General features: G+C 36.4%; 1 protein-coding gene across 2 annotated transcripts; it reads left to right on the top strand.

The window, feature by feature from the left end:
- The first annotated feature begins 105 nt into the window (after positions 1-105).
- LOC121419043 (translocator protein-like) lies at positions 106-13,824 on the top strand. 2 transcript variants are annotated; one of them, XR_005970545.1, is made up of 5 exons: positions 106-148; positions 9,018-9,240; positions 9,965-10,071; positions 12,557-13,449; positions 13,552-13,824. XR_005970545.1 is itself a non-coding variant. In XM_041613327.1 (4 exons), the coding sequence occupies exons 2-4, from the start codon at positions 9,027-9,029 to the stop codon at positions 12,728-12,730; spliced, it is 495 nt and encodes a 164-aa protein (XP_041469261.1). In that variant the 5' UTR covers positions 106-148; positions 9,018-9,026; the 3' UTR covers positions 12,731-13,824. The 2 variants fall into 2 exon arrangements, 1 of the variants encoding a protein (XP_041469261.1); XM_041613327.1 differs by having other exon boundaries at positions 12,557-13,824.
- The last annotated feature ends 3,481 nt before the right edge of the window (positions 13,825-17,305 follow it).

Here is a 17,305-nt window from a genome sequence, read left to right as displayed (position 1 = left end):
TTGATGTAAACAATATACACGTGGGTTTGGTCACGTGGGTAATGATAGCATGTCACGTGATGTGTGATCCTTCTGACGTCATCATTTAATCATTACACAATTTTCCAAGGCACCGACTCTCGATTGACTTGTCTCCAAATTTTGTAATGTGAGTCGTATTTATTCATTATTTATTTATTGTATAAAGCTTATTTAAAAAATATACATTCCGGTCTGCCTACATTCCATTAGCCATCTCGAGCTTGCACTTTGTAAGCCTTTTTTGGGACTAAAAAAGAGGAAGAAAGAGTCCTTTCAGCAGGGCGACCTGTCTGCAAAGTGGATAAGGAGAAATGGAAGGGTTGTGAACATCGGAAGGTACCAAGCTTCTCCTATGAGATCAGTGCAGGATCCTCGCCAACCCCAGGTGATAGGGCAGCAGGTAGCTCCAGAGCTGGATCTGGCAAGTCGAAAAGACTTCCCGGAGATCAGCAAGTAAATGCATATCCTAGTAGCCTCAAGTGTATATATTCTAATGTAGATACGTTCCTAAATAAAAGGCATGAGTTACAAGTTCTTATTTCTAGTTATCATCCCCATGTTATTGGTTTGACAGAAGTTAAACCAAAGAATTCTCGTTACAATCTATCTTTAACTGAAATTAAGCTAGATGGTTATGAAGTTTTCCACAACCTACAAGAAGACGGTCGTGGAGTATGTTTGTATATATCTTGTTCTTTGAAACCCGAGTTATTTACAGGTTTGTCTGTGTATGGATTTCAGCAGGCTGTGTTTGCTCAGATTCCTTTCTCTGGAAGCACCAAACTTCTAGTCGGTTTAGTTTATCGCAGCCCAAATAGTAATGATCTTGAGAATGAACAACTCTGTTCTACTTTACGTGGGATTGGATCAGGTGGTTTTAAAGATGTTTTGATTTTTGGTGATTTTAATTATCCCGAGATTGATTGGAAGTCTGAAACATGTATTCCTGGTGTAGAACACTCAGCCTTTAAATTTCTTGAAAGCACGAGGATGCTTTCCTTGTACAGCATCAACAAGAACCAACTAGACACAGACAAGGCCAGCGCTCTAACATCTTAGACTTGGTTTTTACTTGCAGTGAGGATGACATTTCTGAAATTAATACGACTGCAGGCATAGGGAAAAGTGATCATTGCACTCTCATTTTTGATATGAAGATTAAGGGATTTATCTCTTCCATTAGAGACAGCAAGTACCTGTTTAACAAGGCAGACTTTGCAACTATGAGTGATAAGCTACATGATGTACATTGGGAAGCTGAGTTTGCAGATAAGTCTGTTGAGGAATCTTGGCTCTTTTTCAAGCAGAAGTTACATGATGCTGTCGATAGATATACCCCAAAGATTGACTCAAAGAGGCATCAACAAAAGAAACCTTGGATGGATGCAAAGACCCTTGGCCTTGTGCAGGAGAAGCACAGACAGTATAGGAAACTGCGTGATATGCTAAAGGATGTTAATCGTACAAGATACAGTGGAAGGGATATTGATGAACAACGCCAATGTTACGCCCGTTCAAGTAATCAGGCCAGATGGGCATGTAGAAAAGCTGTTCATAATTTTGAGGGACGTATTGCATCTGGATCTAAACAATGCCCTAAAGCTTTTTGGTCCTATGTAAAATCCAAGACCACTGTCCGGGAGTCAGTTGCCAACATTGTCAAACCTGATGGGAGTACCACTACTTCAAACAAGGAAAAGGCTGAAGTTTTGCAGGATGTTTTCACATCAGTTTTTACTCAGGAGAATATGAATGACATGCCAGCTCCCCCTGTGGGTGTTTTTATTGCTCCGTTTGATGACATAGAGATATCTTCCAATGATGTATTCAATCTTCTGTGTAAACTGCAACCAAGTAAAGCTCCTGGGCCTGACCAAATCCACCCACGTGTACTCAAGGAATTAGCTGATGTACTTTGCTTTCCTATTTCCATTCTGTTTCAGAAAAGTGTAGGACAAGGAGTTTTGCCTGAAGATTGGAAGAGTGCTAATGTGACCCCTGTATTCAAAAAGGGTAGCAAATCAGAAGGTAGGAACTACAGGCCTGTAAGTCTGACATGTGTTATTTGTAAGTTACTTGAAAGCTTGATAAGGACACAACTTATTCGTCATCTCCAGGAGAATGAGCTGCTCTCTGTTCATCAGCATGGTTTTATTGCTGGACGTTCTTGTACTACACAGTTTTTAGAAGTTTTGGATGAGTGGACCCGCATTTTGGATGATGGCGGTAGTATAGATGTAGTGTTCATGGATTTTATGAAAGCCTTTGACACTGTCCCCCATCACCGACTTCTTAGTAAACTACAAGCTCTTGGAGTCAAAGGGAAAATGCATGCATGGATAAGTGATTTCCTGCTTGGTAGACGTCAAAGGGTCGTTGTCAGTGGTCAACATTCCCACTGGTCAGAAGTTTGCAGTGGAATACCCCAGGGCAGTGTTCTCGGCCCCATTTTGTTTTTAATGTATGTTAATGATCTCCCAGATATAGTGCAGACTTCAGCCAAACTGTTTGCTGACGATACTAAGTTGTATGTTCGTTCTGATGTTCCAGGGGCCACCGGTAAATTGCAGGATGATTTGACTGAGCTTGAGGCCTGGGCTGAGAAGTGGCAGCTACGTTTTCACCCAGATAAATGTACTGTGTTGAAGATTGGAAGAAGTAGTTCTGACTCTGAGTATCATATGACCAAAGGTTCACAATCGGTTGTTCTACGTGAATGTGAGAGTGAGAGAGATTTAGGAGTTCAGGTAGACTCACGTCTTTCTTTCAAGGAGCACATTTCTAAAGTGGTGTCAAAGTCTAATAGACTGCTTGGTATTATTAGAAGAACTTTTGTACATTTGGATAAGACCTCTATTAAGCTTTTGTTTAAGGGTATTATTCGCCCTATCTTAGAGTATGGCCAGGCTGCGTGGTCACCGTATAAGCTGGGTGAGCAGAGGCGGTTAGAAAGTGTCCAACGTAGAGCTACTAAATTGATCCCAGGTATTAAGCACTTATCATACTCTGAACGTCTTCGCCTCCTGAAATTGCCATCACTCAGTCATCGACGTAAAAGAGGTGACATGATTGATGTGTACAAATATCTGCATGGTTACTATGATTCAAGTTCTGAACTTTTCTATCTGAGACAAGGTGGTAAAACGCGAGGTCATTCCTTAAAGCTAGAGAAAAGATATTCGCGTCTTGATGTGCGTAAGTTTTTCTTTGCTAACCGAGTGATAGATGTGTGGAACAGTCTCCCAGAAGATGTAGTTACTGCTTGTTCAGTGATTGCTTTTAAGAATAGACTGGATAAGCATTGGGAGAAGATTGCCTATGACTTTGAGTAATTTTCGTTTCTTGTGTGTTTCCATGGGATTTTTCACTGTCTACGATACCCCTGCCACCCCTCCATGCCAACATAAGTAGCGCATCTAATTTTGTCTGAAGGAGAGCAACAATAGACATTTCTACTTTGATCGATGAACAGGCTTCGTCCTACAACATCGTTGGAGTAAACTAAACTAAACTAAACTAATATTATTCGCATCGCCCGATTTTTACTGCACTGTGACTGTCTCGGGTCTGGACCTGGCCTGGGCCCGGGCCGGGCACGGCGTCCGACTAAATTACGGTACGGTACTACTGTACCTACCGGTATGGTAGTGTCCCAGGCCAGGCCAGGCCAGGGACCGACGCGGAAGCGACAGTCCCACAGCTCAACCCGTCGCATTGATAGACAGGAATAACCGTCGTTTGTGGGGATTTATTCAACAATTTGGCATTATTGTGATATTGGGAACCACCGTTCACGTCATACATGATCATACAGCAACGCGTTATTCAGTCACACCGTTACACGTACGGTTCCCTATTTAAATATTTCCCATGTTTCCACCTCCATTCACTTTGCACACAAGTGCAAATCGACGATTTGGCCAACAATTTCTTACATTTTACTATCATCCCCATCTATTCACCGATGGTAGAGCATGTACTGTTATGTTAGTGTGAGCTTGCATGTGTTATCACACCCTCCCGATCCCTTTTGTCGATTGACTGTCAAGATTTCGATGTGCTTTTTTTACATCGAATTTACACTCCAAGTCCAAGCCTAAGGATTTATCAACTACAAGATATCAATTTATAATTTCTAATCAATGAAAAAATGTCAAAGATAAATGGTACTTAACGGTTTACCGATGTTTTCTTGTGACTCGGACGCCAGAATCACTCCCAAAAATAGCAGCCAAAATTACAAACAAACGGAGAGTGCATCAACAATATGCGAATGTGAAATCGATATTGCTTTCGATATTAATTATAATGCGATCTGCTCCATATGCGAGCTAAACTGCTACGATCACATGTAGCAGACAACATTTGATATATCGAGACATTAACGATAATGACGTCATTCAAGATGGCAACTAGCTAGAAAACCGTCAGCTCAGGTGAAAATGTCCTAGATGAAAGGTTTCTGGATCATCCAGAGGATGTTTATCCAGGGCTCCACACTAACTCATTTTTTCTACTGCCTGGTCCAACCTATTCATGTCGGACCAGTAGATACTAATGTTGTAAGTTAGAGCAATTACGGGATCGGAGTTCGGTTCGGAAGTTTTGCTCCTAAAATCGGAATCGGTTCGGATATCGGATCGGAAGATATTCAAAAACAAAAAAATACATTAAAATTTGTATGTGGCCGGCACGTGGACAAATGCGGCACGCTACACTGATGGCAGAATTTGTTTTGATCTCCGACAAAAGCGGAGGAAGAAGATGATGAGTTGTTTTGATCTCCGACATAATCGGAGGAAGGAAAATAAGATAATGACGTTCCAGCGCGCGACACTACCGCCGATCAACGATAGGCCTCTTCTCTACAACATCGTGGTGATGGCGGAGGTAATCGTAAACTCTTAAAGGTCGCATGACCTCCCGAAAAAGACGCATTATTATCCAGAGTTGTTTACCATGATATTCACCTTCTCTACAACATCGTAGTGATGGCGGAGGTAATCGTAAACTCTTAAAGGTCGCATGACCTCCCGAAAAAGACGCATTATTATCCAGATTGGTTAACCATGATATTCACCTTCTCTACAACATCGTGAGGTAATCGTAATCTCATAAAGGTCGCATGACCTCCCGAAAAAGACGCATTATTATCCAGAGTTGTTCACCATGATATTTACCTTCTCTACAACATCGTAGTGATAGCGGAGGTAATCGTAAACTCTTAGAGGACGTATAGTCAGATAGTCGTAAATATTACCGCGCATGTCAGCGTGTTCAACTAAATCTTATTTGCCTCCGCTTAAGATCAAAACATATCGTCTTTTCGTTGTTTTTCTTCCTCCATTTTTGTCGGAGATCAAAACAAATTATCACCAATTATCATCATTATCGTTTTGTTCTTCCCCGATTATGTCGGAGATCAAAACAAATCATAATCTTCTTCTCCACCTGCCTTTCCGCTAATATCACAGATAAAAACAAATCATAATTTTCTTCCCCTTTATCTTCTTTTCCTTCCACTGCTTTTGTCTGAGATCTAAACAAATCACCAGCGCATTTTGACGGCAAACATGTCGCCACGTGTTTTTTTTTTTTGTCTTGTTATGTTTTGGTTTTTCCGATCCGATTTTTTCCCCACTGGTCAAAAATCGGAGTTCGGAAAAATGTAGAAAAAAGGGGAAAATCGGATCGGGAATTGGAATAAAAATCGGTTACAGCATTAGTAGATACCCAGTTTTTCAAATTTTTACTCGTCCGAACCTAAAATCTACTGGTCCCAAAAAATAAAGAAAACATTAAGAAAAGGCGCAAGTTTATTTTTTTCTAGCCTTTCTTTACCCCCCCCAAAAAAAAATGAAGGAAATGAAGGACAAAAAGAAAGCAAGACAGAAACAAAGAAAGGAAGGAAGGAATGAATGAAAAGAACGAAAGAATAAAAGAAAGGAAGGAAGAAAAAATGGTAAAGAAAGGATAGATGTGAAGGAAGAAAAAAAAGAAAGAACTACAGAAGGAAAGGAAGGAATAAAGAAGGAACAAATATAAGAAAGAAAGAAAGAAAGAAAAGAAAAGAAAAAAGAAGGAAATGAAGCAAGCAATACAGAAAGAACAAATCCAGAAAGAAGGAAAGAAAGAAGAAGCAATAAAAAAGAAAGGGTAAAAGGAGAGATGGAAAGACGGACAAAAGAAAGAAAGGATTGAAAGAAGGAAGGAATTAAGGAAGAAATGAAGGAAAGGTAAAATGATAGATAGAAGGAAAGAAATAAAGGAAGGAAGGGAAGGAAAGAAGCAAGCAATTATAAAAAAAGAAAAGGTAAAAGAATAGATGAAAGGAAGAAAAAAAGAAAGACCGAGAGACAAAGAAAGGAAGGAATGAAAGAATAAAGGAGAGAAAGGAAGCAAGCAGTCAAAAAAAAGAAAGGAAAGGTAAAAGGATATAATTAACAAAGGAAAAAAGGAAAGAACAAGACAGATAGAAGAAAGAAAGGAATGAATGTCAGAAAGAAAGGACTGAGAAAAGAAATAAAAAAAGAAAGGGTAAATAAATGATGGATGGAAGAAAGAAACAAAGAAAGTAACAAAGAATGAAGAAAGGGGTAAAAAGAAGGAAGGAAAGAAAGGACGAAGAGAAGAGATGAATATAGGATGGATGGACTAAAAAAATAAAGAAAATATCACAAAGAAAGAGAAAAAGGAAATAGAGAAAATATTTTATAAAAGGATAGAAAGAAAAAATGAAAGAAAAAAAGGAAATAAAAAAAGAAAGACAGTAACAAAAAAAATCGAGGGAAGAAACAAAGAAAGATTAAGAAGGAAAGAAAGATAGGAAGAAAGCTAAAACTATTATCATAAATAATTTTTTGGCTCAATTAAAATAGCTACGAAAGAAAGTCAGATACCAAGTGTATCAACACACACATAAATGCATATGTGGGGCTATTATGTATTCAGACGATATCACCCGAAACCCGATCTGTTTGAACCAAAACAGAAGTGAAAATTTCTCCTTTTGCTGCTTGAATTTTGACAGTTCTGTGAGAGATTTCTGCCAGAGTTTAGCCAGGCTTCGTTCGTGCGGCCAGTGGAGAATTTACCATGTGGTTGTGTGGCAGACTACATGTACACTGTATGCATGCTGTATAGTACTCTGGTAACACTTACGTGCGATTCATTCTGTGTGTATTCTGTGTGTGAATGGCAGAATTTAACGGGGGAAATGGTTTGCTGTGAATTTGACCATTTCTGGAAAAGTTATTGGCCCAACAATGGTTTTTATTACTGGTCATGTCGGACCCTTAAATCTTGCTATTTTTGGAAAAATTACTGGCCCGACAATGATATTTTTTACTGGTCATGTCGGACCAGTAAATCTTCCAATTTCTGAAAATCTACTGGCCCGACAGCGATTTTTACCGGTCTGGGACCGTCGGACCGCCGCTAGTGTCGAGCCCTGTATTATCAATAACTTCGGTCCAAGGTACGCAATTACTTATATTTCCCTGATAATGGAAACCATGAAACTGTAAATTTCACTTTAAAAAAAAAGTTTTAAATCGCGACCTATAAAACGTTGGTTCACTTTACGTTGGCTGTACGTACAGGCTTCCAAGCTCTTCAGTCTATGCATTGGTGAGTGGAGCCAACGTAGTTTGGCGGAATAACCAAATTACAGAGACTGAAACTTTTGGTCTACCCATCGCATGACCTTGGCCTTGGTCTGGGCTAGCCAGGCGGCTTCTAGAGAGTAAAAATCATTTACTGACGTAAGGTTACTCTCAATTAAGCCAGGTAATCTAATCCTAATTCCTATCCATTCACGTGCGTGTACGTAGGTGCACCATCGATTTTATTTTTAAACAAGAATTCATCTAAAAAATGAGAAAAATATAATGACAAGACGGAAGAGACTTGCCCGATGTTTACGCCGCCATCTTGTTTCCTACTGTTCTTCACCAACGTTACAGACGCGTGCGTTGCGTAACGTTGGCGAAGAACAATAGGAAAATGTGTAGCTGTGGCACTGCGACAGTCTGCGTGTACTGAAATTTTGCCCCCGAGATTTTGTAGAAATGTAGAAATTGAAGTTGGACTCCGTTGTCTCCACTCACCAATTTACAGAGAGCGAAGTTCTAACTTGATCTGTATAGGGGACTAACTGGCCATTTAAAACCAGGGAAGTGGGAGCTGCGCGACAGCCGAAGTAAGTCGCTGTTTTTCCCCTTTTAAGTTTATTTTTCCCGTTTCGGAATAATAATCTTTATTTTGGCCCACTTCATTTTATATATTTTATGAAATAAAGACAAAAATCAAAGAGCCTTCGGGGGGGGGGGGGATTTGCATTGTTTACCCCCTGCATGATAGCGAGCCTTCTGTATACGAGGAGAAACAATATTTTTAAAAATGTGTTAAAAAACTCCTCGAAACAGACGGCTGCCAGCTGTCTAAAAACAGAAGACTATGTCTGCATAATTCTCAACTTGTCTGAGTTTTTTGGTGCTGTTCCCCTGGAAACTTAAAAAAGTGGCAATTTTGCCTTAGAATACATGCTCATTTGGCATGAATTATCAAATCAATGTAATTTTTTCCCAGTAATTTAAGCAAAGACAAAAAATAAATGTTGAAAAATGTAAGACTGATATCTTGTAGCTAGGGAACTTTCTTTCGTGTATTGTCTTTCTGTTGATGCCCATTGCCCACAATCAAATTGTTGATTATCATGGCAAAGTTGAAAAAGTTATCTTGACATTTCTGTGATGTCTTACTCTGTGCTTATGAATTTTTTGTTTGTTTTTTTAGATAAAAAAAGACTTTGCTGGGGATGCCATTAATTGGCTGACCTCTATCACAAATGTGTCAACGGTTGCAGCATACACAACCTCAACTGGTAGACAATTCAGTCCTTGACAATTTGAGGCTGGAATAAAGATCCCTTTTTATATTTATAATTATAAAGATTGATTCAGATTTCTAACTAGTTATTCATTTCACCAAACCAGCTAACCCTTATGATGTCCGACTACATGAGGATAGCTGGGGCCATTGTCTTGCCCAACCTTGGGGGATTTGCATCGAGCATGGTCCAGAAACCTGATAAGATGGCATGGTATGACACTCTGAAGAAACCCTGGTGGACCCCACCTAAGAAGGCCTTTGCACCTGTCTGGATATCCCTCTACGCAGCCATGGGATATTCTTCGTACCTCGTCTGGAAAGATGGAGGTAATAGAACTTTAATCATTGACTGATTTTGTTTCATGATGGGGGGGGGGGCTATAGATAGGGATACATGACCAGAGACAGGGGGAGGCTAGAGTTAGGAATACATGACCATGGACAGGGGGGGGGACAAGTGGGGCTGGTAGTTCCTTATAAATGTCTCACAATTCCCCCCCCCCCCCCCCCCCCCCCCCGTACCCACTTTTTAATTGTAAATTTTTGTGATGATCCATTTGAAATTTGCATCAGTATATTGACTAAAATTCAATCCATTTGAAATTTGCATCATGATTTTTACTTCAAAATTTTCACATCTTTACAGCCATAGTACTGACAAAAGAGCAGCATGTAATTTGTCAGTTGCTCTTTCAAAGTTGTTATCATTGATTGCTACATGGAGTTACAAAGCTCATACTTCTTGACTTTCAGAATGAATGATAGTATTACTATTTTTTTCTATCCATGTTTTATATACATGTAAGTGATGAAATTATGCTTGTAGTTATGCTTGTATTAGCTTGTAGTTGTTTTGGTTTTATTTCCCAGGATGTATATCTATCATGACAGTGGTTGTTGTAGGATTTGTTGGAGTGACTTTTGAGGGTCCTTGTGTTACAGCCATTATTATTTTTGAATTGGTGGTGTATTGCATCCCACACAAATTTAAAGGAATATGGGGTATGAAATCAAAACACTTGTTTACATTATCAAACACTTCTATTTTCAGGTGGTTTTGAAGGCGATGCCTTGGTCCCACTTTGTAGCTATGGAGCATCGCTCGCCCTCAACTGGATTTGGACTCCAGTATTCTTTGGAATGCACAAGATGGGATTGGTAAGTGCAATTTTTATTACTTATTGGAGAAAAAAAAAAGATGAGGATGACCTATTGGCATAGAATTTGTTCACTGAAATAGATATTTCCAACATTCATAATGGCATCAGCTGGTGTATTTTTTTATCGGGTGAATTGTAATGAAGTGATTAATGTATTATTAAATTATTAATTAAATGAAATAAAAAAGTAATGAAAATGAACTATGACCTACATTAACACTTAATGGAAAACGGTTAAATTTTTTTACCTGTAATGAAAATAAACAAAATTACAATGTTCCATTTATAGAATATTTCATCATCTAACTTATGTTAATTAATCTACATTTATACATGTACTAGTAAGTGAAAACTCTTGAATAACAACCCTTAATTGCATGAATTTATTGCAGGTGGTTTTAAAGGCGATGCCTTGGTCCCACTTTGGTCCCACTTTTTCCCCTCCAAATGACAAGTTCTCCCAACTTATTTCCATTTCATTGCAAAATCAATTTTCTTGATGTGTTAAAATGCAGCCGAGGAGAAATTATGTCCCTTTATCAAAGTTCATATTGTTTACCCTGGAATGTGTCTATTTCTTTTGATTTCCATATATATCCCGCTTTCTTGGATTTTGCACGAGGAATTTGAAATATATTTCATAATAACAATATATTTTTTGAAATGCAAAAATATAATTGGTTTACAGTGCTGAACTGGTAGCTGTGTTGCAAAGCTTTGTCATGCCATCTGTGAACAAGCCCTTATTATATGAGATGGTTAGCATACTCCATAGCTAGAGAAATTTGATAGGTGATGGATATAGCGTTATCACCTAGCCTTCAGTTTAATTATAGAATGGCATGTGAATATGAGGTCTTTGAAAGAGATATGATACAGGTTATCTACCCACATGACAATTACCCTTCCGAGTGATACTGATTGGCTTTTGAGAATACATAATACTCTGAGAACAGTTCTAATAGCTTGTTGCTGTATTTTACATGTAATGCTGTATAATATCATGCATATTTCTTTGCAAAAGTCATATGCGTAAAACATTTTGAAATAGTTTTAATGCCACATGTACACGTGTGAATGAAGTAATACATTATAAGTAAAAGTGGTTGTTCAGTTATGTGAGTGTGTGTTAGGGGGGGAATTTATGAACTTTTTTTCTCAGTAGAACATGGGTAATATACCTACAGAGTCTATAGACCTAAACCCATTGAATTGAAATAATCGTCCTTTGTAGAAAATTCCTTTCAAATCGGGTTTACAAAATTATGAATACATACATGTATGTACCATAGAGTGTGATTGACTGACAGTGTTGTTGGGAGTGCTAACAAAATGCTGGATACTGTATTTCAAATAGAATATGTACAATTGAAAATTTAGAAATTAATTATTCAAGTATTAATTGTTCTGTGATTCCATCTCCTGCTCCAATACAGAATGGGTCTGTACTGAGGCTGGGGGTGAAAGAAGCATTGTGAGGAAGATAAATTAAGTATGAAGAAGTATGTGATATTAGCAAAAAGGAGGTTTATACCATTTCATTGTAAGAAAAAATACCCCACCCCTTTCCCAGCCTATCTGAATACTGTACTATATTATTTTCAGCTTAATGCTTTTTCTCCAGATGGCTGATACTCATTAAAGGGGAATGAAACCTTTGGAACAAGTAGGCTAGCGTTGAAACAGAAAAATCAAAGAATAAGAACAAAGAAAGTTTGAGAAAAATCGGACATATAATGAGAAAGTTATGAGCATTTGAATTTTGCAATCACTAATGCTATGGAGATCCTCCAATTGGCAATGCAACAAGGATGTGTGATGTCACATGTGAACAACTTTCCCTTTGATGGACTATAAAATATTCCCAAAATGTATCTTTTTGCTTTATCTTATGGTGATCTATTTATCCATGATGTATTCTTTTAAAAATCTGTATTACATTCCCTCCCATTTAAAGAATACATGATCTACTGATAGATGTAATAAAAGAGGCAGTTTAAGTGAAATGTATACTAAAGTAATGGGGAGAGTCGTTCACAAGTGACATCACATTTATATGTCGCATTGCCAATGTGAGGATCTCCATAGCATTGGTGATCGCAATATTCAACTTCCCATAACTTTCTCATTATTTGTCCGATTTTTCTCAAACTTTCGTTGTTCTTTCTTTGATTTTTCTGTTTTCATACTAGCTATCTTGTTCCAAAGGTTTCATTCTGCTTTAAATTGAAGAAATGTATACTTGTCATCATCAGTGTTTAAAATCTCTTTCCCCACTTTTTATGGGGTTGGACTGTTCATATCCTTGATGGCTCTCTTCCTTACTGTCCTGTCATTTGGCTCAATGTGGGTGATGTTTGACACTGATTTTTAAATGGATCCCCATGTCTTGTGAGGTCAGGGGGGGGGGCAAAATTGCCAAAGAAGACAAAAAAATATTTTTGAGTTTTACAAGAGTCCTTTGTTTTGTATTTTTCCTGCAGTCTGTAGCCATCATCCTAGCTTACTCTGGCCTGAGCTGTGTGAATGTAGCCTTGTTCTACCCCATCAATCGGACTGCATCCATGCTCCTCGTACCCCTCCTTGGCTGGCTCTCCATCGCATCTAGCGTCAACATCTACACTTGGCTAAACAACAGAGAAACCAAGACGGAATAATATCAGTTATTATCTAGTGTAATGTAAACATATACATTTTTGTGTGATGAATCTGTGTGTAATAAAGAGGGTGTGTTCACATCAGACTGGCTTTTCCTGGGGCTGGTTGCATGAAATGGTCTTTTCAAGGACTCTTTTGGGTTGATTTATTGTGATGCGCCATATAAAATGCCTTTTTAACAAATTATTTGCCAACATTTGTTTATTTTCCATGAAAATTAATGAATCCATTGTTAATAAATATTTTATAATATGAATATGGATTTCAAAAGTTTGGGAAATAAAATTTATATTTGGCAATAAATTTACAAATTGCGTCATATGGTACATCAAAATAAATGGGTGACACAAAAGACCTTCCTTTTGAAGACCCTTTTGTGCAATCAGCCTGGAAGGTATATTAAATTAAAAATCAAATTTGTACGAGGTCTTGGGCTGTATGTTTCACAAGATGCTAAGAATATCACATTTATGCCATGTACAGTTAATCCCTTTTAGCACTGCCAGATACTTGATTGATTATACATTCAACTGGACAGATTATCCTTTTACATAATAATCTCAACTTTCTCAAGCATACATATATCTTCCATGATATTTTGATTGACAGTTTCTATTCAAAGTGTTTATATCCATCAATCATTTCACTAAAAATGGGATTTTTTTCTTAGCTAAGATGCATGTCCATTGCCTCCTGAAGTGAATACATGTATGCATTGGTGGACTGTGACCCGGAGGAGACAAAGCATTGGGGGGGGGGCACAGCATTGTTCACAAACAATGCAGTGCCCCCCCAATGCTTTGTCTCCTCCGGGTCACAGTCCGCTACTGCATGTATGCCCCCTTAAATGAAATATTCATGAAAGCAGAAGGTTGACTGGATTTCATACTTAATGCCCGAGGTACAAATAATATTGCTACATGAACTTCTCCATGTTAACCGAAAAGTACCATTTACATGTGTTTAAAGGTATTTGATGAAGTACTGTGTGAAATTGCTTTTAATAGTATACTGTATATATCTTGAATGTAACAACATATGAGTGTTGTTAGAAAGTTTTAAATATCTATCTGAAGTAAATGCAGTGCAATTCCCAAGATGAGATTTAAAGATTGTTTTACTGAATGATAATCAAAATCTCTTGTTGATATATAATCCTCTTTGAGAATGGGAATTAAATAATTCAATTCAAAGTTTATTTCAATCAAGCAATCAGTCAGTCAATCAATCAATCAATAATAGAATACAAATATATACAGATTTAGATATATAAAAAAAATGAGTGTTGCTGAGTACATACATGAATTGAATTGATTTAAAATTGAATGAATAGTAGATTTTGAAGCATTAACTTAATGAAAAGCACATGAAAATATCCTTGAAGTTGATAAAACGCTGTTAAATTACTATCCATTTTTTGGCTTTGAGATAGAAAGATTTAGTTCAAACCATAGTGCAAAAGCCAAAGACAAATATAATAGAGTCTCAGCAGAGTGCTATTCATGTTTACTTCTTTATCCCTTCTTATGCAGTTATATTTTTTGTACTGTTGGAAAAAAATTCAAATATGTTTCTTGCCAGATGATCAGTTGTAAGAACTCTAAAACTTCATAAATTTATTTGTGTTAATTTTCTTGTGATAAACAGGATGTGATATGTCTGACCTGTATAATTATGTAGATCTCTCTTTTATAAACTATTTACATTTATGTATGCATTTTCAGTTTATATCAACTAAGATGTAATTAATTATGTAAAGTAATCTTTGTGAAAATGTTCAATTTTTGTTGATTTTAATTTCAGAAATACATTTATCCCTTGTTTAAAATAATTATTTGATGAGCCAATGATTTTTCCATGTGCGTGACAATGTCCAGTCAGTTTCAGTGGGAGAAGGCTTGAAGGGGAAGTCAACCCTGAAGAAATGTTTGTTGTAAAAATAGATGTAGTAGAAAAATCATCATAAAAAATATTGGTGAAAGTTTGAGGAAAATCCATTAAAGATTAAGAAAGTTATTACAATTTTAAATTTTGGATTTGTGACGTCATAAACAAGCAGCTGCCCCATATGTTATGTAACTATAAAATGAAATAATTTCAAATTTCTAATGGTTCACATTGACATATTTTGTTTCCTTTTTAGGAATGGGTATGAAATGGTACTGAAGGTTCAGTAAAACCATTTTCCATTTTCTGAGAAAATGACATTTCATTGATTTTTTACCATACAATACATAGGAAAGATGCTCGCATGTTACGTCACAAATCAAAATAAACTTTTTTTTATTCATTGATAGATTTTGCTCAAACCTTCAACAGTATTTTTATTATTTTTTCTGCTATTTTACAATAAACTTTTTTATGAGAGTGAACTTATGCTTTAAAAGCCAGATTAAAAGTTAAAAATGTTAAGAAAAAAGAGAGCACAAAAATATAATGTGGTTATCTGATTTATATGAATATGATTAACAGTGATTCTTGACATTATTTGCTCATTGAAGATGGAATAATTTTGATAACTGTTCCATACCGATAACAACTTAAATGGCTACTGGCTGCCAATATAATGGTTTGCATAATTTTTCTTTATTTCAAAGTCCAATGTGCAGAAATTTCATAAGTTTGAATTTTGTGGCCCCTGGCTGCCGATACAATGGTTTGCATAATTTTCTTATTTCAAAGTCCAATATGCAAACATTTCATAAGTTTGAATGTTAATCATAAAAGCTTTTATCTCACTCTGAGTGCAGTTATGAACCAAAGATTTATTTGTTTAGGGGGTTGTTGTAATTACTTTCAGAATAGTTAGTTGCAGAATGTCAACATTTACAGCAAATTTATGCATTTATGCACCTTCTAGTATTGTCATGTACTGGAAGAACTTTTGTGTAATGAATCTTCAGAAGAACTGTCGATTTTAAATAACTTTAATACCCTGAGGATAAACATTCAGTATGCTTTGCTGATTTGCTCCTTCTTAATGTTCATATTACTCTTCAAGGCCATCTACCAACTGCTAATTGGCAAAATCATAAGTAGACGAAGAGGGAAGGGGATCCTCAAATGAATCATATTAATTTGGTACTGATTGGCAATTGCTTAACTTATGATTATTCTTCTGCACCCTGTTTTGTGTGTAGTCACAATGTTTAAAGAGCATTTTATAATGAAGTATTTGGAAGCATATCCTTTTCTGTTAAATGATTTTCATGAAAGTGATGAAATATATAAATAGTATTAACCTTCAGTTCAATTTCATTTGTCATATTTCCAACTGGAAATGGACTGTCAAGTATCTGCTACAGTCCATGAAATTTAAAGTCTGTACTAACTCAATTCCTTAGATATTTTACCACATATACTGGTCAATCACTTGGAATTAGCCCTCCAAAAAAGCCTTGAACAAGTTTATCTTAAATCTGTTTCTGCCATCTGAAATCATCATGAGACAGTCCATAAAGGAGACATTCACCGTGATGATAATTCAGTTTTAACCCCCCCCCCCCAAAAAAAAAAAAATATTGTTGCAGGTTTGATGAAAATCTGTCAAAGAATATGAACTTTTAAGGTTATGAATGCTTCAAGTTTTATTTTGTGACGGAACAGACAAGTAGCCCCTCAATATGTTTGGTGATATAAATTCCCCAAATTGCCATTTTTGGGGTTAAAAAAATTGAACTCAAATTGTATTTGTGCAGGGAATGTATCATTAGAGGTATTATTTCATTCCTTCTATAAAGGGGTTTGAAAAAATACTTAATTCCCATTTGAATTTGTGGGATTATATCACATTAAGGGGGAGCTGCTTGCATTGTACGACACAAATAAAAATATATATTTATGGCTCTCTTATTTTATTGATTTCCATTACCCCTCACCAATATTTTTCTCTATTATTTCTGCTTTTATTAAAGTGGGAATTCATCCTGAAGAAAAGTTAGTTTTAAAAGTAGCAGAAAAAATAAAAAAAATATTGAAGGTTTGAGGAAAATCCATTAAAGATTAAGAGAGTTATAGAATTTGAAGTTTTGGATATGTGACATCAAAAATGAGAAGATGCAGCATATATGCAATATAAAATGCATATATTTCAATTTTTTTATTGTTTCATGATGACTTTTTTTTCCTTTTAGGAACAGTTGCGAATGATTTGTCTATTGTTATAAAGGAGGTACAAAATCCATTTTAGATTTTTCTCAGAAAACATTTCATTTTTACTATACGATATGTAGGAATGCTGCTTGCATATGTCACAATTCAAATTGTTAAAATTCAAATAATTTTGTTTATGCTTTGATGGATTTTTCTCAAACCTTTGGCACTATGTGTAAAAATTATTTCTTTCTTTTTACAATCAACTTTTTGTCAGTGTGAACTTCCCCTTTGAAACATTCTAAATGCATTTACTATAGGTGAATTAGAATACCTTTGAAACTATTACGTTTAAGCACACTTAAAAAAAGATCAAGTGGAGGTCAACAATATGTGCTTCTTTGTTGAAATTCAAGTTATGCTCCATTCCAACTCTATATCCAACAGGCTCTTGCAAGAGGATTTTATTTGGGGGTGGACAA

Source organism: Lytechinus variegatus, chromosome 1 (genome assembly GCF_018143015.1).
Source record: "Lytechinus variegatus isolate NC3 chromosome 1, Lvar_3.0, whole genome shotgun sequence".
NCBI lineage: Eukaryota > Metazoa > Echinodermata > Echinoidea > Temnopleuroida > Toxopneustidae > Lytechinus > Lytechinus variegatus.
Note: the sequence above shows the minus strand (reverse complement) of the source record. Positions and strands in the feature narration are given on the sequence as shown.

What these genes read in the sequence shown, in the direction of transcription:
- LOC121419043 (XM_041613327.1), top strand. Translation starts at nt 9,027, where the DNA reads ATGATGTCCGACTACATGAGGATAGCTGGGGCCATTGTCTTGCCCAAC. An exon ending in CCTCGTCTGGAAAGATGGAG is followed by an intron (nt 9,241 to 9,964) that starts GTAATAGAACTT and finishes TTCTATTTTCAG; the next exon opens with GTGGTTTTGAAGGCGATGCC. An exon ending in GAATGCACAAGATGGGATTG is followed by an intron (nt 10,072 to 12,556) that starts GTAAGTGCAATT and finishes TTTTTCCTGCAG; the next exon opens with TCTGTAGCCATCATCCTAGC.